Genomic DNA, 25114 nt, shown 5'->3' with positions numbered 1-25114 from the left:
TCTGAAAATCAATCTCTGCTCTTTGTCATAAAACACCAAGAGGCTTTATTTAAAGATTACTAAACATGGAAAGTATATGCAGACTGCGGAACGAAATGTCTATGTAAACATTTAAGTACTAAATATATTAGATGTAATTGTCAAGATTCACAAGATTGCTTTTATACTCAGTGGCAGCCTTCTACAACTTCTAATATAAATGACTTCTGTGGTAATATTGGTTTACTCAGTAATGCCCAGTCATAGGAGCTGATGCCTTGTGCTCCTTCTCCTTAGGGATTGGTCAGTGAGTGGCAAAAGGAAATATTGTGTCAAAGAAGAGAATTTCAGTCGAGAAATCGTCAAAAAGATTAAAACTGTGTGAAGTGACTTCCTGAGAATTTTTTTTTTATCAAATTCTACATCCTTTAACAAAGAGTATTCTAACTGGTCTCCTCTGGTGGTGACAGTTGGCGGTCCCCTAATGCTGCAGAGAACAATGTTCACATAATGATTTGCAGTGCTACTCTTTATTCTGGGTAAGGGCGATGATGCCAACTCAGGAGCTGTGTCCATAACAGCCTGGGCTCAAAGGAGGTGGGTTGAATGAGGCTTGCTGTCATTCATACCAGAAGATTGAGGATGCTTAGTAGTAGACAGGAATTGTTGCTGGGGGTGAGCACTAGATTAAGAATGAGCATTGCAGTAAATATTGTGTCTCTTTTTTTTTCATTCTGTTTGTTTTTTTTATTTAAAATGAAACTTTTAAGTACAGTAGACCTGTCATTGGAGACCAGGGTTGCCAATGCTTACCATATTCTGCAGTTGTTAGTCACCTGACCTATTCTAACCCTCTGGCTTCAATATTCTCCAATCCAACACGAGTATGCTGATCATGAGTCCCTGTCTGCATACTTCTGGGTCAATGATTCGAACCTTCAGTATGAACAGAAAGGCAGATAACTGGAATTACCAATGGAGAGGTATGTAGTGGTAGTCATCTTATTTCTCTCATGGTGGATTTCCTTAAATTTCTGTAGAATTACCTGGTGCTGAAGGCTTCAAATTGGCTTTCAGCTCCACACATTTAGAGCTTGTGTGGACAGGCTTTTGCATCGGACTGGATTTACTTTTCTATATGTTTAAGAAACGTATAAATTTCATCTACATTTTCATAAGTCTATGGGATGAAAAAATTGGTTTGAAGCATGGGAAATGCAGGTCAAAAGGAGGCCAACTGAATTCTAAACGCAGAAGCATCTCAAACTGTAGTGAATGACATCTACCCAGGCCCTTACAGTGGATTGTACCTTTACTGCATGCAGTGTTTTACCCTCGGTTCACATCTGTGCAGGTGGTGCCGTTGAGGGACCCACACAAATGCCTGCAACTGCACCACCCACACAGAGGAATGTGGCACCTGCACAAATGCCTGCAGCTGCACCACCCACACAGAGGAATGCGGGACCTGCACAAATGCCTGCAACTGCACCACCCACACAGAGGAATGCGGGACCTGCACAAATGCCTGCAGCTGCACCACCCACACAGAGGAATGTGGGACCCGCGAGTGGGTGCCATTAATTCTAATGGCACTCCGCCTGCACCGGTAATTGCAAACGTACCGGGAACCTCGGTCCATGTGGGCTGCGATTTCCGATCTAGTGCAAGGACTTCTTCCCTGCGTTTCCCAGGGCATGGGAGTCCATTCAGATGAATGGGCTCTCGTGCCTGCGCAAATCGCAGACCACACAGATGTGAACAAGTGCTAACTGTAATCACAATGCTCTCAATTAAATTAGCTCCCAGCAACAAACAAAAAAAAAAACAAAACAATCCTGTATATCTCTGCGAGCACTGTTGTCAGATCTGTCCAGGTACACCTCCCCCTCTTTTCAGATCAATAAAACAAGGGGAGGTGTTCTGTAGTCCAGAGAACTCAAGTGTGGCTGATAACACTGCTTAGGATTTAAGTGCAGCATTGCCAGTTCACTACAGGAAGTTAGGAGCTCACTGAATTTATAGCGGGTCAATGTGTATTGTTCTGAGAGGGTAGAGTATTTTCAGGCTTCACATATCATCTATCTGTGCTTTGGTAATTATATTTTTAGCCACGTCTACACTGTCTCTCCGTCCTGGATCATTGGTTTAGATCCACTTTTTTGCATCTAACCAAGGTATCGCTCTTTCTCCAAAATGGCAGTAAATCTTCAGTAAGGTAAAGGCTGGCCAGGAAACCCTGATCTGTGGTACATATTATATATGATAGCCTGCAAGTGTGTGACCTGTAGAAATGAAGCAGAAAACGATCTATTGTATGGTAAGTGTGTTTAAATACATTCTGTTTTATATTCTAGCATTGCAACACTGTAAATTTAGAGTAACCAATCAGATGAATATTCGAGTGTTGGTTCCCTGTGTTAGTTGCATAGTCTATTCCTTTGTAGAGTTTCCTTCGATTCGTTGCATGGCCTCTCTCTCTGCCTTTTGCCGCTGTCTGTACTCCTTGTACATTGTGTAGGTTGTCCCTGGGGATAAACAGAACAAATGGGTAACAGTACCTGCAAACACTGCACCGGGCAATGACAAAATCTGCCTACGGTTTTATGAATTAGATTTCCACTAGTTACCTGTTGCAAAATGTTTTAATTACTGATCTGGCTACAAATATACAATATTAAGCAGATTTTCTAATCACACGTAGACTGGTACTTAAAGAATACAAATATAAAGTTAAATAAAACCCGCCTATGTAGTTTGCATCTGTCAAAGCAAAACTCTAATTTCATTATAAAAATGTCATTAAAAATTAAAAAAAAAAAATATATATATATATATATATATATATATATATTATTATTATTATTTTTATTTTTTTTTATAACACACACTCATTTCTGTTTCACACTGCAGCCCGCTATACATCTCTAAAACTTTCTAAAAAGGTGTTTACAATTCTTCCTTGAATCCATGGAAATGGTAAAATATACAAGGAACCCAGTCATTTTCCCACCTGTTTGTGGAACCAGTTCATTGCCATTCCCAGGCATCAGCATAGACCTTACAGTATTTTTTCTGTGGTGATCTAGTCCAGTGGTGGGCAACCTTTTTTTTCAACTGAGCCAAATCTCGCCAAAACCATGATTGAAATTTATTTTGAGAGCCACATTTTTAAAACTGAAAATACATCTCCCATATAGTAATTCATCCCCCATAGTGTAATTCATCCCCCATGGTGTAATTCATCCCCCATAGTAATTCATCCCCCATATAGTAATTCATCCCCCATATAGTAATTCATCCCCCATATAGTAATTCATCCCCCATATAGTAATTCATCCCCCATATAGTAATTCATCCCCCATAGCAATTCATCCCCCGTATAGTATTTCATCCCTCGTATAGTATTTCATCCCCCGTATAGTATTTCATCCCCCATATAGTATTTCATCCCCCATATAGTATTTCATCCCCCATATAGTATTTCATCCCTCATATAGTATTTCATCCCTCATATAGTATTTCATCCCCCCATATAGTATTTCATCCCTCATATAGTATTTCATCCCCCCATATAGTATTTCATCCCTCATATAGTATTTCATCCCCCCATATAGTATTTCATCCCTCATATAGTAATTCATCCCTCATATAGTATTTCATCCCCCCATATAGTATTTCATCCCTCATATAGTAATTCATCCCTCATATAGTATTTCATCCCCCCATATAGTATTTCATCCCCCCATATAGTATTTCATCCCTCATATAGTATTTCATCCCCCCATATAGTATTTCATCCCCCCATATAGTATTTCATCCCCCCATATAGTATTTCATCCCTCATATAGTAATTCATCCCTCATATAGTATTTCATCCCTCATATAGTATTTCATCCCTCATATAGTATTTCATCCCCCATATAGTAATTCATCCCCCCACATAGTATTTCATCCCCTCATATAGTATTTCATCCCTCATATAGTAATTCATCCCTCATATAGTATTTCATCCCTCATATAGTATTTCATCCCCCCATATAGTATTTCATCCCTCATAAAGTAATTCATCCCCCATATAGTATTTCATCCCCCCATATAGTATTTCATCCCTCATATAGTAATTCATCCCTCATATAGTAATTCATCCCTCATATAGTAATTCATCCCCCCATATAGTATTTCATCCCCCCATATAGTATTTCATCCCTCATATAGTAATTCATCCCTCATATAGTAATTCATCCCTCATATAGTATTTCATCCCTCATATAGTATTTCATCCCTCATATAGTATTTCATCCCCCCATATAGTATTTCATCCCTCATAAAGTAATTCATCCCTCATATAGTATTTCATCCCCCACAGTACTATTCCCCCCCCCCCCTTCTAGTAAGCCAAGTCCCCCGTGTCAATTCACTTACCTTTTGCGTTCCTCTCGCTGTCTTCCCGCGCCGTTCGGGTCTTCAGGGCGGACTGTGAGAGGAGCCTAGCTCCCCTCCCCTCACGTTCGGCACGCTGCCCCGCCTACACACATCCTGACAGCCACATCCGTAGGCCGGATTAAAAGGTCCGCGCGGACTTTTGGGGCTGCCAACCGAGAGGAGGCAGGGGAGCGGCCGACCGAGAGGAGGGAGGGGAGCAGGCGCCCGGCACACAGAAGAGCCGCATTAGACTGGGTAAAGAGCCGCATGTGGCTCGCGAGCCGCGGCTTGCCGACCACTGATCTAGTCAATAAGAAAGCTAACTGTCCATGGCAATGCAGGGGTCCTCCTATGGCAATGTTGGGACTGGCTCCAAACCTCAGCACTACTTTAAAGCTTGCTCGTAGCATTTATGCTGTGTTTCCTTCCTTGTCTCTTAGTCCTTCCTTCCCGGGACCCATGTCCTTTCTCCCAGCACTATAAATCCCTGACATTCCCTGGAATACAAGCTCACACGTTATGCTTTTCTAGGAAACCATCTTAGAACTGTTTTAGCCCAAGGGCTGGTGTATTGTCACATACACGAGGATAATTTCCTACAGTCAGCAAACCGCATAGTATCCTTCCAAAACAAGATAGTACTTAGCCATATTAGGCTCCATGTACACAAATCTACCCTGGCCGTGGCAAGTGCGGTACCGCGATTTTGCCACGTTTTGTGTTTCCCACGGCCAGCAGTCACACATTCCTATCCTGAACGCGATTCTTCTGCATTCAGGAGAGGGAGGTTTAACCTCACGAACCTCAGCAGCTCCTAAACTCTGCTAAAAGCCTGTGTGTACATGAACACAGGCTTTTATGGAGTTGAGTTTAAGACCTTTGGCAAAAAAAATGCCAAAAGCTCCTAAACTCGAGTTTAGCAGTTGCTCGTGTACATGAGCCCAGTGTTCTGAATTTCAACACTTTCTAGACTTCGAGATGTGGAATTGATGTGTCATCACTCCCAACACATCAAAAAATAAAATGTGTTTTTAGTTTTTTTTTTTTTTTTTGTTTGGAGAGGTCAAGACCTCTAACACAGCTCCCTTCACACTAGCCTTCCATGTAACCCCAACCTTCACTTAAAGCAAACCTTTCCTATATCCGTTAGCCTCTATCTCCTGCTTTTCCCTGTGACCAACTGTGCACAGAAACGACTTACATTTACAGAGTCGTTTTCTTACAGCTTGAATAGCACTTTGTTAGGCCTTTTATTATTATTATTAATTGTAGTATTATTATTACCCTTAGAGCCTATTCGCACCGTAACCTTTTTTCCAGCTTGAATTGCACTTTGTTAGGCCTTTTATTATTATTATTATTATTATTATTATTATTTTTAGTAGTATTATTATTACCCTTAGAGCCCATTCGCACCGTAACCATTTTTCCAGCTTGAATAGCACTTTGTTAGGCCTTTTATTATTATTATTCTTACCCTTGGAGCCCATTCGCACCATAACGCATTGCGCTGCAGGGTACGTTTCTGTGTATTGAGGCTTGTTATATTAGGCAACCGATTCAAAATGAATGGGATGCAAACACACATTGATGCATAAAAAAATGGATCCCGCACCATATTTTTTTCAATGCAGGGCAAGTGCATAGAGCAGTACGCATCTGTGCGGTGGGGTAAACTATAATGCAGGTTTGTTGCAGGTCACTGCACATATGTACTATAGGGGAACTAATAGAGCAGACCTTTTCATCTTACATTTCATCTTTGCAAACAAAGGTAAGCTAGCACTATACTGGCGGGAATGCAGGACGTTCACTGCTTAGTGATAAGTAGACATTAAGACAACTAAAAAAATCCAGCTAACCCAGTATGGAGATAGGTTTTGACTTTATCCTAACATATTACAGATATAGATAGTAGTAGTTAGTAACATTCAACTGGACTTGTTCTGTAATGTTGAAAACGTTTGCCTAATAGAGCATTAGATCTGAGGAATCTTCTCAGAGTGGTGGAATGTCTTCAACATTATAGAACAAGTCCGGTTGAGTGGGACTAACTAGTATAGCTATATCATGAATGGATTATATAAGAACCCAGTATATGCCTGTGCATGTGGGTTGGCAGGAGGTAGCGCTGGATCGCAAGGATAAATCCAACTGTACAATAATATCGATGGATCTAATTAAATAGGCTGCTCTCAGACCATAGAGGCCTTTGTTGTTTTTTGGCACCTTGGATATAATCATAAGCTGATAGAAAAGTCGACTTTTATTAAATTGAGAATTATACCATATGACAAACGTATGTGGAAATCTCTCCAGGTTGTTCAGTTTAGGTTTAGAAAGCCAAGTCCATGGCATGAATTAAAATGCAGATTGTGAGCGAAGTTTCTCCAACATCACTACCTGACCTCATAAATGGACACATTTCAAGCTTTTGAAAAAAGAGTGAAGGCTGTTATAGTCATTAACATTGACAATAACATATAGAGCCATTTATAACTCTGCCCCAAATTACATCACCAATTTGGTCTCCAAATATCATGCAAACCGTCCTCTCCGCTCCTTGCATGACCTTCTGCTCTCTAGCTCCCTTGTCTCCTCCTTCCATGCTCGTCTCCAGAGCTTCCCCCATCCTCTGGAACTCTCTACCCCAATTTATCAGACTATCGCCTACTCTGCTCACTTTTAGGCGAGCTCTGAAAACCTCCCTCTTCAGGGAAGCCTATCCTGCCTTCAGCTAATAACGGAATCTTCTATTCCTCCTACCAGTCTATACCCCACAGTTATTACCTTTTGTACCACTAGCCCCTCCCTCTTAGATTGTAAGCTCCAAGGATCAGGCCCTCCTATCCCTCTTGTATTGAACTGTATTGTTGCTGTATTGTCTCCCTTTATTTTGTAAAGCACTGAGCAAACTGTTGGCGCTATATAAATCCTGTATAATAATAATAGTAGTTACATAAGGGGGTCAGCTCTATCTTAATGGCCGTGGTTTCGGAGTGGAATGTCCCTCATATACTGTAGGTGTGTGATGGTCAGGTGTCCACAAATAATTTGGCCATGTTATTATTATTATACAGTATTTATAAAGCGCCAACAGTTCGCTCAGCGCTGTACATTACAAAGGGGGACAGAACATGTGACAGAACAACAACAATACAATGCAAAACATGAGGGGATCGAGGGCCCTGCTCTTTCGAGCTTACAATCTAGGAGAAACGTGAATAGCAATTGATCATGGGTCTTTATTGAGCCCCTTGAACTCCATCGGTATCTTTTGCTATAAAAAATAATACAGATTCCTTAGAGATCATATTTTTCTTTCTGGACAAGCTTACCCAGAGCAGTAGCTCCTACCACACATGCCTGTGCAGCGACCCGTGTATGAATCAGGTGAACAGACATCTTCATATTGCCCCTTTCCTTTAGACGGTAAAGACCATAAGCTAATACCACGAAAAAGCCAGCCAGGCCTGTAAAATACAAGAATCAATGAACAGGTTACTGACAGGGTTTTATTAATTAAATTTGAAATATTTTCAATGGTTCAAAAATATTGCATAGTGAACAATACAGCACTATAGCAAGTCCAGCAGGGTAATCGTCTTACCTAATTTTTATAGCTGTTTGCCTGGAGTTTCACTTTAACCACTTCAAGTCCGGACACTTTCACCCCTTTCCAGTCCAGGCCAATTTTCATCTTTCAGTGCTATTACACTTTGAATGACAATTGTGCGGTCATGCAACACTGTACCCATATGAATTTGTAGCATTTTTTTTAGACCAATAAAACATTATTTTGGTGGTATTTATTCACCACTGGGATTTTTATTTTTTTTCTATATAAATGAAAAAAGTCCAAACATTTTGAAAAAAAGTGTTTTTCTTATAAATTTTGCAAATAAATAATCTTTCTTCATAAATCTTAGCCAAAATGTATTCATCTATCTTTTTAGAAAAACAAAAATAACCCAAATTAGTTTATAACCAAAAATTATAATTTTTCAAAACCTTTTTTTACAATTTTATTTTTTCATATTTGTGTTTTTTTTTTTTTTTTTACATGTCACCCTAGCAGAACAGTGTCACCATAGTGACACTGTACTACTTGTGGGGGGGGGGGGGTGATGAAGATATATTATTTATTATTTTTTTTTTTTTACACGGATTGCTTTTACACCAATAAAGACTATAAAAGCAATCATTTCTCCTTCTCTCTGGCTGCATTCTTGCAGCCATTAAGAAGTACTGTGAGAGCTGTGATTGGTCACAGTTTGTCAAATGGTACAAGGCTGTTGTGAATAGCCTTGTACCATGTGACCTCTGATCATGCACCGATTTCACATGTAAGCAATGATGTCAGGAAGTGACATGTTGTTTACTACTTTTCATGTGATCACTGATTGGCCAATCAGTGATCACATGAATCGGGACCTCACACAGAGGTCCCGTACAGCAATCTGTGTTTCGGCGGTGCTGCGTGCTCCCAGGGAGCACGCACAGGCAGGGAATACGGGAGAACGTTTATAAATGGCCACCCACTCCTGCACTGCTCCTGTCCCTCTCCTGCATCTTCCTAGCATCACCTGACTTCCACCAGCCACCTGATTGGACAATACATTAGCAACCTTACAACCAGTTAGAAGGGAGCTAACCTAGGAAGAACTACTGCTCTGTTCATTGCTGGGGAGTTAAAGGAAAAACAGTCCTGGGTATGGAGGAGCCATGCGACTCATTTTATGTGACAGAGCAGCCATTGAGTTCTGTCACAAGGAATTATCCAGTTTTAGGATGTTAAAGTGATCCTGTCACCACAATGTCACTTATAAACTAAAATAAAGTTTTTAAAAGAAGAACATTGATACAATTTCAGCTTAAACATAAGGCCTTTGCTGCTCCTCGGCTACTAGTTATTCAGCACTTCGGATAGGCCCTGTATTGGCATACTACAGAAAATACAGCATGCTGTAAGGGGAACAGGTATTTATACACACAGATATGTTAAATTGCTGGAGCAGCTGGAAAGGAGAAAAGTGCTAAAGTTTAAAGACAGGGGTCACCAGAAAGCTAAGTAGAAATGCTGAAAGTAGAATTATAAAAACAGTGCAGCGCTATAAATTCCCTATCCACATAACTTAATACAAAAAGATAAAAACAACATGTGGTGCTGTGATTCCTCCCAGTATATAAATCTGTCCAATTATGTGAAAAACACACAGAACAATCTTCATGCAGGTGCTCCCAATTGTAATGTGAATCCACAGTGACAGGGGTGCCCCCTCACCTTCCTGCCCAGGCCCCGCAGGACCACTGAGCCAGACAATTGCCTCTCTGTTATCCTCCCACAACACCTTGGCGGCCTCCTCAGCAGTAGTGGTGGTACTTCCTCCTCTGATGGGTAATATTTCCACTAGGTACCTCCAGATATTAGTGCGCACTCATTTCCATATGCATCCCACATAAGACAAGAAAGATCCACATAGTGTAAAACCGCATAGACCTTTTATTTAAAAAGCCACACTACTGGTACTACTCACATTTGTGTGGTTAAACATACACATTTTCACCACACCATGGGTGTACTGGCTTGTGTGGATCCTCACAAGAAGATGGACCAAGATGGCGCCGACGCCGGATATAACGTCACCGCGCGGTCCGTTGGGCTCCTCCCACTGGCGTATCTACGCGTTACATCACGATTGATGGCACGTGACTTCATCAGGATATACCACTACTGCTGAGGAGGCCCCCAAGGTGTTGTGGGAGGATAACAGAGAGGCAATTGTCTGGCTCAGTGGTCCTGCGGGGCCTGGGCAGGAAGGTGAGGGGGCACCCCTGTCACTGTGGATTCACATTACAATTGGGAGCACCTGCATGAAGATTGTTCTGTGTGTTTTTCACATAATAGGATGGATTTATATACTGGGAGGAATCACAGCACCACATGTTGTTTTTATCTTTTTGTATTAAGTTATGTGGATAGGGAATTTATAGCGCTGCACTGTTTTTATAATTCTACTTTCTGACTGTGTTTGGTGCCAGGGTTGTGTCACCTTAGTTCTGGCAGCTTACTATATATTTTATATATTTAATAGCGCAGGAGTAACATCTTTACACATTTAAGTAGAAATGCTACTGTTTTACATGCTGGGATTCGTTTTTAAGGGACCCTCTTGTTTCAAGAAATTCTGAAGGGCCCTCTGCACGCTTAGTGTGAATTTCTAGTGTTAATATGTGGTTACACCCCTTTAGCATCTGATGGATAAATGCATGTACTAGCTATTGGGATTTGAACACAGGTATATCTTGGGTTTTTTTCCTCTTGTTTCAAGGTCACTTTAACTTTGAGTTGGGGAACATTGTTTACGTGGGTAATGGGTCATATTTAGCTAAGGGTGAAACTGGACCTGAGCAATTGCCCCCACTGGCCCAGTTTTACTGCTCTTTACATTAATATTACTGTAGGAACTCTGCTTTTCAAAAAGCTGGAGTGCCCCCCCCCTGTAAGTCCAGCCCACTGATTCTTTAATTCTTGGCCCAGGGTGGTTCTTTGTGAAGTAGAGTAGGCTGTGTATGGTAGGTTCAGACAGCCTCTTATGCAAACGTCTATCCCAACACAAAAACTGTGCCAGATAGCCTTCTGTGACTGTCCGCATAATTCCCCAGTCAGCAGTATTATTAGGGAATTAGGACAAAATGGATGAGCCTGTGCCAGATTGCTATGAATGGAGCCAGTGTGCTCTGGCACTAATGATTTTCCTATGGCAATATGGCTTACTGGCAATAAAAAAAAAAGTGGTATTCTTCATACGGAGCAGCAAGCTTTGATGCCTTTTTTGGTCATTGCTGAACGATTTACTGAAAACACCAGAAAATGAATGTAAACGTGCTTAGGATAAACAGGTCTAACTGCAGAGAATACATATAAAGAAAGGCGGGGAGGGTAAATTTGATGGTTCACATGGTCTTTTTCTGCGGTCAACCTTCTCGTTTACCATAAAGCAAGTGGCTTGTGCCTAGGGCGAAAGGGTTGGAGGGGTTGCAAGAAACCGTGTTAACAGTTTTTAGAGGACCCAGCATCCGAAATATTTTTTTCATGTTAAGTGCATGCATGTAAAATAAATTGTAAGCGCAAAAAAAAATTGTAAGTGCAACATTTCGAGGTATTTATTATCTCTTACAGAGATCACAGCGCTCCCCTTGACAATGCCTTTATCTGCTTTTCTCTCCGGAAAGATGGAGGCTCCTTTGTTCAGACATCTTCATCTTAGCACATGATCGTCTGAAACCTCTCCCCTTGTCGCTTCCTACATTGTCGCAGTCTGATCAGGGGAGGAGAGTAGACTGAGGAAATGCATCTCACAGCCTGTAGGCTGCTGACATGTCAATCTAGGCAAAGTCGCTTTACTGGAGATTACAGAGTAAGGAAACTTTCAAACCCAATTTCCTTACCCTACTGCTCCCATATCCCTGTGCTGAAATAGCCTAACCCCCTATCCCAGCTTCTACCCCACCCCTTTACCCCCAAAGCTCCATACTACATTCTCCCCACCAAGGTCTTTTGCAATGTGTACATCCTATGTGCGAACATTCTGCACTCAGTGTCAATGTATGTGCAGTAGAGTCCCATAGACTTCTTTGGGGGTAGCAGATTGACTCATATCTGTCTCTCGACCCAATAGAAGTCTATTTTCAAAAAATCATACTATTGTATAATGTGAAATATCAGAATCTTATTAATAATGTAGATTGTAAAGTTACTGAAAGGTCTATTTTGTTTGCTTTACTTGGCCACCCCTATATGCTCCCAGGTAAGGGGGCTGTTGATCTTTCTGGGGAGGGTGTACAGAAGCTGCAGATATAGGTCACTGTAACCCAAATAACATGCATCCGTCTCCTCCTTTCCTTTAGGTTCTTGATTGCTGGAATAGACAGTTCATTGCTATATAGGATTAGGAAATGGCATGCTGTTTCCAACAACACATTCTTCATGTATGGAGCCTGTACATGGGGTCTCATCGTCCAATCGCCCTTGTTCATGGGTTAACCACTTCATCGCCCACTCTCTGCCAGCACTATGACCATTTCAAATCATGCTGTGTATGACAGCCTAAAACCTTTTCTAACGCTGTCAATGGAGGCACACATTCCCTGGATCATTATACACGCCTTCTGGTTCCTAATTTGGACAGTCTGGCTCCTTTGCCTAATGCAAAGTAACAGATATGGTTTAAAAAAAAAAAAAATCTTCCTAGAGACAGAAAATTTGTCGAAGAATTTTCTAGCTTAAATAGTTAATGTTTTCATTAAATCTGTGGTGAAATCAGTTGTTTTCAGCACTGGAGGTTTGGCAGCATTAGGTATCAGACCAGGACAGGTTTGGGAATAGACTAGAGGTTAGGATAAGGATGAAGTAAAGATAAGGCATCATTTCAGGGGATACGCTAACTTATTTTTAGTTTGAATAGACAATGGTTTGGTTTAAATCCATGTTTAATTCCTGTCTACCCATTGAGGTGAATTTTTGTCACTTCCTGGCCTGGAGACACAACAAGAAGTAAGAGGAAATCCGAAGTGATGGGACACAAATTCATTGTTATCTGAAGATTTCCCCTCACCTGGTTGTTGACAACCATTTAATTTTAATTTGCCATCACTTTTTGTCTGGTAACAATGGTGACAAGGATGAATTGAGAAGGTGATAAGGCCAAAAGGTAGATACAGTTATCAGTAATATGACATGTGACCAAAAAAAAACATTTGACAGGAGTGTACTTCTTTATTGAAACATGTTTTTCCCCATTAATAATATTCTAGTATGGTCTTTTTAACACAGCTAAGTCTGGGTATATCACAGAGAAAATACATTGATGAACTAAAACCTCTGTCATTGTCAAGAGTCTCTCTCTCTCTCTCTCTCTCTCTCTCTCTCTCTCTCCCTCTCGCCGGCCACGACATAAGAAGAGGAGACCCAAGGAAGTGACCACCAAGCCTGGGAGCCCCCAATCACCAAAGGAGATCTTGTGAGACCCCGGAAGACAACAGTGAACAGCTGACGGTCAGCTAGTGGATGCAGCACATAGGAGTGGGTGAGTGCTGCAGGAGGCAGTAAATCCCCAAAATTGAATCCCTATATGCTATTGCCGAGACTAGGAAGATACATGGACATAATATCAGTGTTCCCGGGGGTCTCTGAGGTGAATGGGACAGTATAAACGGGATTTTATCTAAGTAAGCCCATAAGAAGAAAGAAGAGGGCACCCAGAAAGGGTAGCAAATCTCTACCTAGTACTATAAGATATTGTACATTCTGAGGAATATGAAGAGTAGAGCTGTCAAAGGAGGAAGAGCAAAAAAACTGAATTTAAACACAAGTACAATAAAAAAAGTACATGCCTTTGCATGAGAACAGCCCAGAGGAACAAACTAGAAAGCCATGGAGAAGTAAATTGTACCGGAGGTCAAGCAAGACTGTCTTTGGAGATATCGAATAGAAACCAACTGAAAGAAATCTCAAAGCCGGAGAGTGATAGAGGGAAAAGAAATATGGAGTAGGCTACAAAGGCCCACAAAATCAGAAATTGCAGATATGTTTGCAAAATTAAAAAACTCCATAAAAAGTGAAATGGTGATTTTACACCACGAAATGGGACAAGTCCTGACACGAGTGGAGGAAACAGAAGGGAAATTGGAAAAACAAGCACAAGTAATGAATAAATTAGAAGTACAAGTGGAGGAAATGAGAAGAGAAGAGAGATTGCTATCTTATAAATTAGAAGATCAGGAAAACCGAGATAGAAGGAACAACTTAAGGATCAGAGCCTTACCAGAAATGTCTCAAGGAGAAGATCTATGGGACATTATGAAAAGATTGTTTAATCCAATAATGGGAAGAGGAGAGATTGAGCAATTGAAAAGAGAGTGCACAGGATAAGGAGATCCCAAAAAATTACATCAGATACCCTAAGTGATGTGATAGTAAGGTTCCATTATTGTGAAGATAAAGAAATTATTTGGAAGAAGCTACTAGATATAAAATCTGGAGAAGCAAAGTTTTGCAGACATTGCACAGGAGACACTCACTAGAAGAAGATCTTTGAAACCGCTGCTAGATCAGATGAAGAGCAAAAATGTCCATTATAATTGGGGATTCCCAGCATGCTTTTGTGAAAAGTTAGAATTACAGCCTTTAGACATTGGTAAGAATGTAAGATTGGAAGAGGAAATATGGCAAAGAGTTTCTAAAAAGAGATAGACAAGCGGGGGGCGACGGCTGTGGAAGGGAGGTAAGAGAGGAACGGGAGGTGGTTGGACCCAAGTATGGTGTTATACAACCCCCTTACCCCCCTTTTTTGTTTTCTATCTCTCTCCGCTGCCCTACTCCTCCCATTTGTCCAGTAATACTTCCGGGATAAAATTCTCTTCTTCCGAGGACAGGCTAAATGGGGCTGTTAGGTTCGTAGAAAAATATTTATTAGGTTAGAGAGTAGGGGGAGGGAAGAGGAAGGGAGGAAAAAAGGGAAAAAGAATAGGTAGGTGAGTGAGGAAGATCAAGTACCATGACGGGAGCAGGGAGGCCAAACAAGGTGCAGAATTTCAGACTCAAACATGAGAGACCGGGGCTTGAATGGACGTGCGTGCTCAGAGTCTTACCCAGAAAAAGGAATGAATTGTGGCAGTAGGTCACAACTGATTTAATGACCAAAAATAGGTCTTAGGCGTGTTCAAGAGGACAGGGTGGGTAAGAGGGAGGGATGGGGGGGGAAGAAAGGTAAAGGGGGAAGGTCCTCTTGTTCCAAAATGTTGTTTACTTCTACCCTGCAAATGATACATGGTGGAGGACAGACAAAATGGGAGGAAGGAATATGGTTAATTTCATTACATATAATGTAAAAGAATTGAACACTCCAACAAAAAGACATAAGGTTTTAAGGGAAATACACCAACGAGCTATTGAAGTGGTGTTTCTTCAGGAGGCACACATATTCCAGGATTCAAATGTTAAGTTATATTCTAAATATCTACCAACCTGGTATTATGTGGATTCACCAATAAGAAGGGCAAAGGGAGTGGCGGTAGGATTTGTAAGAAAATATAAAATGTACTTTGGATGAAAGGTTGGCAGTTCCAGCAGGCCTTTATTTTTAAGAGGAAATTTGCAGGGAAGAGAGTATACATTAGCAAATATTTATTGCCCTTATAAAAACCCAATGGTATATTGGGAAAAGTTATAGACTTTAAAAGAGGTAGTATGGTTGTGGCAAGTGACTTAAATTTTTGCATGGACCCAGAGATGGATGCCTCTTCATGCGCCTAGAGAGAGGGAGATCGGAGTCTAAAGAATGTTAAAAAAAAAAGTTGCATCCACGTCAGCTGATGGACGCTTGAGTACCCAAGGGAAAGAGACTATACCTTCTCTGCGGCGCATAAAATGTATTCAAGATTGGATTATATGTTGATTGAACATAGATTCTTGGAGTCTTTTGTGAAAATGAACATAGATGTAATAACTACTGGACCATGCTCCTATCACAATGAGACTACGGTTTGGAAGGGAACAAAATAAAATAAACGTGGCAATTAAATGAGACCATTTTACAAGACCCAGAAATGGAAATAAGAGTGAAGCCGGAAATAGAACAATATTTTAACATAAACAAATCTGGGGAGGTTTCAGTGGCCATTGTATGGGAAACACATAAGGCCAATATTAGGGGTATACTGATTGCAATAGGTACAGAGAAAAAGAAAGTACGGGGGAAAAAAATCAGGGTGTTAACAAGAACTATATCAGTTGGAACAATTACATAAAAAGAAATTAAATATAGCGTTACAACAGGAGAGAATACTAAAAAGAGAGGAGGTAAAGGATCTCATGGAACAAGAAAAAAGGAAGATTTTTAATAGTTTCGAAGGAAAGATATCGGTGGGGGAATAAACCAGGGAAACATCTAATGAAGAAATTGAAGGAAAAGAAATTGAACTGTATTGATAAAATTAAAAACGAGAAAGGCGAAATGGTTTATTCGACCACTAATATCGCTAACATATTTAAGAGATACTATAGTGGTCTATATGGAGCAGAATTTAAGAATCAGAAGAAATCAGAGGAAGAGAGTAGGAGGAAAAGGCAGATATATCTGAACGGGGCCAGTTTACCTAGATTGGAGAAACCCAGAATAACATTTTTAGATAGCCTAATATCAACAGAAGAAGTCAATTTAGCACTGAAGTGTACAGCTGTAGGTAAGAGCCCCAGACCTGATGGATTCAGTGTGGAATATTACAAGAAGTTTAAAGAATATCTAGTCTCCAAACTGTGTATATACTTGAATGCATTGGGAGAAGAGATAAAGGTGGAGGAGTCTCTACAGGTATATATCACAGTAATACCCAAGGAGGGGAAAGATTGGTCTCAGTGTACCAGTTACAGACCTATATCTTTGTTGAATGCCAATACAAAATTATATGCGAAGGTACTAGCAACAAGGATGAAAGAGTTGATGTCTGATTGGATACACTTAGACCACATGGGATTTTTTCTGGGTAGAGAGGGAAGAGATAATGGACTAAGAACAGTGCTTATCCTGCAAAAGAGTGGAAGAGGAGAGGTACCGGGGATAATTTTATCGGTTAATGCTGAAAAGGCCTTTGATAGAGTAGATTGGAGATCTATGATAGTCACGCTGAAGACCTTAGGAATTGGGCCTAGAATGATGTGGTGGATAAAAGAGCTATATAGTATTCCATCAGCAGCAGTGAAGGTAAATGGATCATTGTCAAAGTTTTTTAGGATGTATAATGGAACTAGACTGGGATGTCCATTATCCCCCCTACTGTTTGTGATTTCCTTAGAACCACTATTAGCAACCGTAAAAAATAGTGTAAACGTCAAAGGAATGTGCATAGGGGATGTGGAACATAAAGTGGCAGCATATGCAGATGATATGCTGTTCTATATTACAAACCCTAGATTAACATTATCAAACTTAATGAGAAAATTGAAAGAATATGGAGAGTTATCAAACCTGAAAATTAATCCCTCGAAAAGTGAGATTTTAAGTATAAACGTCTCAAAGGCTGAGAAACAAATCTTACAAAAAGAAATCCCTTTTACATGGAGGGAAAAAGAACTAAAGTATCTGGGAAAAAAATTAACAATGCCTATAAAAAAAAATCTATATCGGGTAAATTATATTCCACTAATAAATGAGATAAAGGATGAATTGAGGAAAACTCCTACGGAAACATTGTCCTGGATAGGTTGGATAAATATTAAGATGATCATAGTACCAAATGGAGAGTTCACTTAGTAAGGCACCATTAGATAGGATTATTTGGATACCACATGTGTTCTGCAATCTGGACGAAGATACAAGCACGTTGACACGGAATGTATTAAGGATTTGGGATGAAATGCATAAGCAAAAGGATTGGAAGTTCAATTCATTGTCAATCCTGTTGGTGGGAACTAAGTTTTTCCCACCTGGGAATGATAATATCTCAGGGAAATAGATAAATGATAGAAATGCACATCTAAAAGATGTTGTGGATAAAGGGGTTTTATGTTCTTTACACAATTTAAAAAATAAGGAAATTTTTTTTACACTGGAATGGCGGTATTCTCAAATAATCAAGAAAAGCAAAAGATAAGTGAGCGCTTATGTGAATATATAATAAGCAGCAGCTGTACACCAAAAAAGGCACCGTATCAAACCTTCAATGACATAAATATAAAAAGGGGGGGTGCAGCGCTATATAACTTAGCAAAATAGTAATGAATAAACACCGATAATACACAATAATAGTGACTGTGTGTTAATAGCGCCACTGAATGGTGGCTATGGAGTGAGGGAAGTGAAACAGTCCAATGGAGGAGTGCTCTTAAGATCCAGGATGATCTTCAGACGTCCAATGCTAGGGACCGTCAGGTGATAAAATATAAAGATTGCGCACTCACCAGATACGCAATCTTTATGCGCATTTGTGTAAATATCACTGGACCTCCTGTGTCATCATCCTGGTCTGATCTGGTCAGCATATCCCTCATGATGACATCAAGGGACTATTTACACAGCTTCATAACCTAACCTCATCTGAAGTTAGGACATTGTGGGATATTTCCTTCTTAGATAAATATATTAAGGAACAAATGGTCCCTCGGTCCCTAAGATGGAATGTCCCCCCTGAAACAGGAGATACTAATAGTATAGTAGAATGGTCACAGTACTTTAATTTGGCTGGGCTAGATCTACTTAAGTTTTTAATTACACGGAAAAAGAAGAAACTCATTTATTTAGACACGGAAATTAATAAGGTACGAGAGAAACTCATTCCATTTAAAGATAGGAATGACTATCAATTAGAATCTGAGAAACTGAAATAGTTTTTAGAACACACTGAAAAGGAACAAAAGACAAAAAAATGTAAGAAATACATACGTGATCATAGGGACTATGCCGAAAATAAAGTTTTTAAATGGCAAACGGATGTAGATGAACTTGGTAATGTGTCTCCCACACCTATGGAGACTAATTTACATACATCTAAACCAAAGAAAAATAACAAAGGCGGGAAGGTTCCTAATCACTCTTGCCATGTATATCATCATCAATCTCAGCCATCTGAGGAAAACAGGGTTACTTACAATAACAATATACCCACGTCTAATCGTTTTGAACCATTGAGGTCTATGTCAGACGATAATATAGGTTCAAGAAACTATGATTGGTATCCCAATCAAGGTTATAGGGACAATCAATTTAAAAAACCATATCAACAACAGGGTAAGAGACCCTCTAACAATAATTACAATAGAGGATATGGCAATTATAATTCCCCAAAAAGGAATTATGGAGCCCCCTATAGACATGACGAGTTCATGACACCTACACCTAGAACACCTCAGCAGTCATTTAGGCAGCCATCGTACGCTCCACCATATAGAAATGATACCTATTATCCCCCAACAACTAACCATCCCACATATCAAAATGAGAATCGGAATCCCACCCCGGTTCATTTTTTAGACCAGGGAAGCTCACGCAAAAGAAACGTTCGAGCAGGGGAAAAAGGGGAGGCAAAAGGGTCAACAAACCCAAAAAAGAGGAAACTATAAAGGGCAAGGGGATTTTCAACCTTAGTGGGAAAGTACTAACTTCCCAAGAGCTGGACCTATTAGATAGGGGATTAAAATTTGCACCAAATAATAAATTGGACAAATTTCATACATATATTGACATACATAGATTTGTAAGATCAATATCTTTGAAAAAATACTTTTATTCGAATCCTATCGTTAAAAATATTACTAGCATAAATACCCAGTCAAACTTAAGGAATGCATCCCTATTCAATCCTCCCCCACAAACTCATAGCTATATTAATGCTTTTAAAGAGACAGTACTTAAAGATTTAGCTGCTGTGAAGGTAAAGAACTACAAAGATCATCATGGGACTTCCAAAGCTATTAACTCCCTCCTTGACCAGAAAGACCTAGTTATAAGACCTGCGGACAAAGGAGGAGGAGTTGTATTAATGAATAAAGATAGCTATAACAAGGAAGTATATAATATTCTTGGGGATGTGGATACATATCGCCGTCTACCAAAGAATCCTTTGATTGCATATAAAAAATCTCTCAAAAGTATTATTGTTAAAGGCTATTCGGATAATGTCATAAACAAGAGAGAGAAGGAGTTTTTATGTCCATTGGCTCCTAGGGTACCAGTCATGTACATTCTCCCTAAAATACATAAAAATTTAGAGAACCCTCCCGGTAGACCCATCATAAGCGGTATTGGATCTCTATGTTCTCGAGTAGGACAATACATAGATTATTTCCTACAACTGCTAGTACGGAAAACACCATCTTATCTGAGAGACACTAAACAGGTGTTACAAGATATTCAAGGTCTCCATGTTGATGATGACACATTTCTAGTTACAGCTGACGTGGCTTCTTTGTACATGAGCATTGATCACACAGAGGGTATGCAAGCAGTAGATTTTTATCTTAATGAATCTACTCTATCTCTTTTACATAAAAAGTTCATTCTTACCCTTTTGGATTTTGCTATGACTAGAAACTATTTTTGGTATGACAGTAATTTTTATTTACAAACTAGGGGCGTGGCTATGGGAGCGAGATTCGCTCCAAGCCTGGCAAACTTGTTCATGGCTAGATGGGAGGAGGACGTTATATACGCCAGAGACTGGCCGGAACTATACTTCTACAGGCGATATATTGATGATATACTGCTTGTTTGGAAAGGGGATGAACAAACATTAGTTAATTTTTTCGGTACCCTTAATAATAACACCTTAAATATCAAATTAACTTTTGATTATAGTAAAACTAGTGTGAATTTCTTGGATTTGACATTAATAAACCAAGAAGGCACCATCATAACTTCTTCCTTTTTCAAAGGAACAGATCGTAACGGTTACATTCCCACTAGCAGTTGTCATCACCCGTTATGGCTTTCAAACATACCGAAAGGGCAATTCTTAAGGCTGAGAAGAAATTGTACCTCTGTTGATACCTTTTTTTCACAAGCATCTATACTAAAAAATAGGTTCTTGGAAAAGGGATACGACGAGATATGTCTTACCCGCACTATGCATGAGATAGGAAATATGGATAGAGATTCTTTGCTTGCCAACAATACCTCACAAAAGTCACAAAAAATCTGTCCTTTTGTTACTACGTTTTCTAGACAAGACTATTTCTAGAATTATTAATCAGAATTGGAAAATTCTGAAGGCGGATCCAGTGTTAACCAAAATCCTCCCAGATAGACCTGGGATCACCTATAGAAGAGCGCAATCTCTGAGAAATCTTATAGCCCCAAATATTATCGACCCTCCTAGAAATACTTCCTTTTTGAATAATACTACCGTTTTTTTCCCATGCAACAGGTGTATTATATGCAAAATAAATAAAAAGCGAGCGCTATCCGGAAATCTGAAAGCGGCTAGAACACCAAAAGGTAACCAAGAGAAAACCTTCAAATAAAGTACATAGACATATATATATATATAGAGACCATATATAAGGTGCAGCGCTATAATAACATATAAATATATAAAAACACAAAAGTGCCAATATCAAATCACACTGCGGTGAAGTTAGATGAGATGAATAATAGTCTCAAAATTAATCAGAAGTGGGGATCCAAACGATCCTAGTAGGTGCGTGGGATAAGATTCTGTGCAGCACACGGTGAATCTGAGGTAAGAATTACGCACTCACCAGAAGTGCGTCAAAAAAAAACGCATGTAGGTTTTATCCTGTAATATCAGAAAACGATCATCCGTTGCCAAGATAGGGATAGAATCCTACACCTTCCAGATCGCCCCTTGGGTATGTGCTTCAAGTTTCATAAGCGCATATCAGGCATATCACCATCCGGGTCCCCTACAGGACCCATCATAATAGGGACCCATCTTCATTACAGTTTGTAGGTATTGATACAGTACAAGCCCACTGGAGAGGCATGAATAAAAAAAGAGCAGTCTCGCAAATGGAAACGAAATGGATATTCCAGATGGACTGTATGCGCCCCAAGGGACTTAATATAGAATTGGATATCAATAGTTTTATTGATAACAGCTAATTGGGACTATTTAGATATCCTTCTATATGTATATTTATATATGAACTCTTTGCCATTGATCCTAATGTGTATTTTATTTTATTAAAATTATGAGGGTTTCCGTTTGCCATTATGACGATATATTCTTGACATGTAGGTGATTTTTAATATTTTATTAAACATTTTATTATTTTAATATTTTGCATGCACTAATGCACTAATGACCTATAGATGTACGTTATATTTTATAGCTGTACTATTTATATATATATATTGTTGATTCAATTATTACTGGTTCTAGATACGATTTTTATACATAAGGGTATTTATGATGTACTTATACTTATGTGTGGCAGGTTGTATATATTTGCCAATATTTATGTATGCATGACTACCAGGTTTTTACATGAATTTTTAATTTTATTTTAATTTAATTTTATTTTTACGTAAATATATTTTCTATTCATATATGGGATCTATATACTTACATTACTGTTGTCATGATAAATATGGGCTATATAATATGATTCTGGATCCATTAATTAAGATCCATTTTTGTCTTTGCCCACAGTTATATTACCTGGGTTGGATTCCACACAGGTGATCTATAATCTATGGATTGAATCATCCCTGGTGTTCATAGTATTTGACTGAATCATCCCTGGTGCTCACAGCATTTATTTCTGCCGTTTGTTTCTGTGCACCCGATGACTGGGCGTTTGCGCATGCGCCATCGGGTCGGGCTACAATAAAATGGCGCCCGTCGCGCGGACATCCAGCATAGGGAAGATGGCGCATGTCGTATCGCACATGCGCCATCTTCCGTATTTAAACACTGTCACTTGCGTCCACCACTGTAAGCTGCACCCCTATGAGTACGAGCCTTCGCTCGAAACGCGTCAGTGAAAGCTACAGCAGGTTGGATGCCTCACCGCCGGCGCCACGAGGGGCCCCGGCGGCCATCTTTGATTTGCATCTGGGTCAGTACTATTTTTGTATGTTGGATTTTCTGCTATCCTGTGCCTATAATAAAGATACCCAAGGATATTACACTATGTGGCCCTTTCTATTTATTTGAGTTCTGGTGAGAACCGGCCAAATCCACAGAAAAGCTGCATCTATCCGGGTACCAGGCCATGAGGGATATGCTGACCAGATCTGACCAGACCAGGATGATGACACAGGAGGTCCAGTGATATTTACACAAATGCGCATAAAGATTGCGTATCTGGTGAGTGGGCAATCTTTATATTTTAGCACCTGACGGTCCCTAGCATTGGACGTCTGAAGATCATCCTGGATCTTAAGAGCACTCCTCCATTGGACTGTTTCACTTCCCTCACTCCATAGCCACCATTCAGTGGCGCTATTAACACACAGTCACTATTATTGTGTATTATCGGTGTTTATTCATTACTATTTTGCTAAGTTATATAGCGCTGCACCCCCCCTTTTTATATTTGGTATTATCAAATAAGACATTTTGTTGGAAAGCTCCCACAGCCACTAAGGACCTAGGAAGGAATGTATCCTTTTAGAGCAATTGTTTCGCTGAAATAGAATACAAAAGCACGCTACCTCTAGGATTTATAAAACCCTTCTCGAAACAGATGGACCAGTGTCCCAAAGGTTTTTGGAGAAGTGGGAAATGGAACTTGGAACAAAATTGAATAAGCAACAAAAAAATGAAATGTTTAGATTAATACATGGGGCAGTGAATATGAATATAGTTGAGAGGAATTATAAATGTCTAGTAAGATGGTATGTCACACCTAATGTGATGCATAAAGTGTGATACATATTGTGATGCTCACTTACCCACTGGGAAGAGAGGAGACTGTTTTATTTTACGTTGCAATCTGCTGGTGACAGTCTCCTGTTCCTCCGGTACCCACTCATCCTTGTCTGCAGACATGTTGCCACCTTTGTACCAGTCTGTCACATGGTGTCCAGCTCCAGACTTCAAACTTATCTGCAAAAGAGGAGAAAGTGGCATTAATGTGGAATAAAATAAAGGGATAACAAAACCCAGAGTATATCTGTTACTGCCACCTTTAAGGGATTTCCAGGAACACATACTCCATGGCACCCAAAAGACTTTCTTTTTACATACTTTGGAAATAGAGATACATCCAGCTCCGACCATAAAAGCAAATAACACTCTGTGGGCTCAGTTTACAATACCAGGATAAGCAACTTTATTTAAAAAAAAAAAAAAAGACAGTTTTTTCAGGTAAGTCTAGTGACATTTGAATATTCTCAGGGCTGAAAGTAGAGCAGCTTAGACTGCTGTTAAAGCTTTGTAAATTGAGCCATATGTCCCCCTTTAATGTCCAGGAAGTTGCACATAAGACTGTTCAAGTATATGAGCCTTTCGATGGCAAATATAAAGTGTTTGCAGTGCCCATAACAGCCGCAACTTTTCAAAAGCCATTTGATATTGCTGGAAAGCAAAGGCAGCATCTAAATGGTTGTTTCATGTCACATTATTTTTAGCTTCCATAAATCTGACCCAACCACTTAATTTATCAATTGACCAGGTTCTCTCATATTGACCTGCTGATAGTAACAAAGTCAGATTTTCTGTCAGTTTGATGAAGGGTCTGGACAGCGTTTCAAGAGATTGGTGATGATCATATGTATACATAGATTCCAAACTGGTGTATACAAGACAAGATAAATGTCAGCCAAAGAATAACATGTACATTAATAGACAGGTTATGTACACACATGGATAATAACCAGGCACAGGAGACAGATAATGAGTGATACCCACCTATATGAGTGATGCATCTGAGGAGCACACAGCCCTGTCCTCTTTCCAGGTCACTCTGGGAGGAATGGATGCTTCTCTCACAGAGGTGCTTTATGTACGAGGAGGACTGGGCTGCTTTCCATGGAGAGCCTGGGAAGACTAGCCTAGGTCGCCGGCTGACCTTCTATCACACACATGAAAAGAAAGAGAGAATTCAGTTTGGCAAACACCTCATATCTCGACCTAATGGCACCCTCTAGACCTGACAGCGGGAGGTTAAAGATGAGCCGCTTATCTTTATTTGTACACTAAACACAAGTCCTACCATCTGTAAGACTGTCTTCATTTCAACACAACT

The 25114-nt window shown here is 39.8% G+C and overlaps 1 protein-coding gene across 1 annotated transcript; it reads right to left on the bottom strand.

Moving 5' to 3' along the window:
* Positions 1–21: 21 nt before the first annotated feature.
* On the bottom strand, positions 22–24868 carry HIGD1B (HIG1 hypoxia inducible domain family member 1B). The gene is made up of 4 exons (XM_089674572.1): positions 24778–24868; positions 23820–23973; positions 7743–7877; positions 22–2507 (listed from the first exon to the last, which is right to left on the bottom strand). The coding sequence occupies exons 2-4, from the start codon at positions 23914–23916 to the stop codon at positions 2413–2415; spliced, it is 327 nt and encodes a 108-aa protein (XP_089530698.1). The 5' UTR covers positions 23917–23973; positions 24778–24868; the 3' UTR covers positions 22–2412.
* Between the last annotated feature and the right edge of the window lie 246 nt (positions 24869–25114).

The sequence above is a fragment of the Staurois parvus genome, unplaced genomic scaffold (assembly GCF_062004578.1).
Source record: "Staurois parvus isolate SC_StPar_1 unplaced genomic scaffold, SC_StPar_1.0 ptg000151l, whole genome shotgun sequence".
NCBI classification, from domain to species: domain Eukaryota; kingdom Metazoa; phylum Chordata; class Amphibia; order Anura; family Ranidae; genus Staurois; species Staurois parvus.
Note: the sequence above shows the minus strand (reverse complement) of the source record. Positions and strands in the feature narration are given on the sequence as shown.

Coding starts and splice junctions, on each gene's coding strand:
- HIGD1B (XM_089674572.1), bottom strand. CDS start 23,916: ATGTCTGCAGACAAGGATGAGTGGGTACCGGAGGAACAGGAGACTGTC. Junction 7,878..23,819: donor GTCTCCTCTCTTCCCAGTGG/GTAAGTGAGCAT, acceptor TGTATTTTACAG/GCCTGGCTGGCTTTTTCGTG. Junction 2,508..7,742: donor GGTAGGAGCTACTGCTCTGG/GTAAGCTTGTCC, acceptor GTTTATCCCCAG/GGACAACCTACACAATGTAC.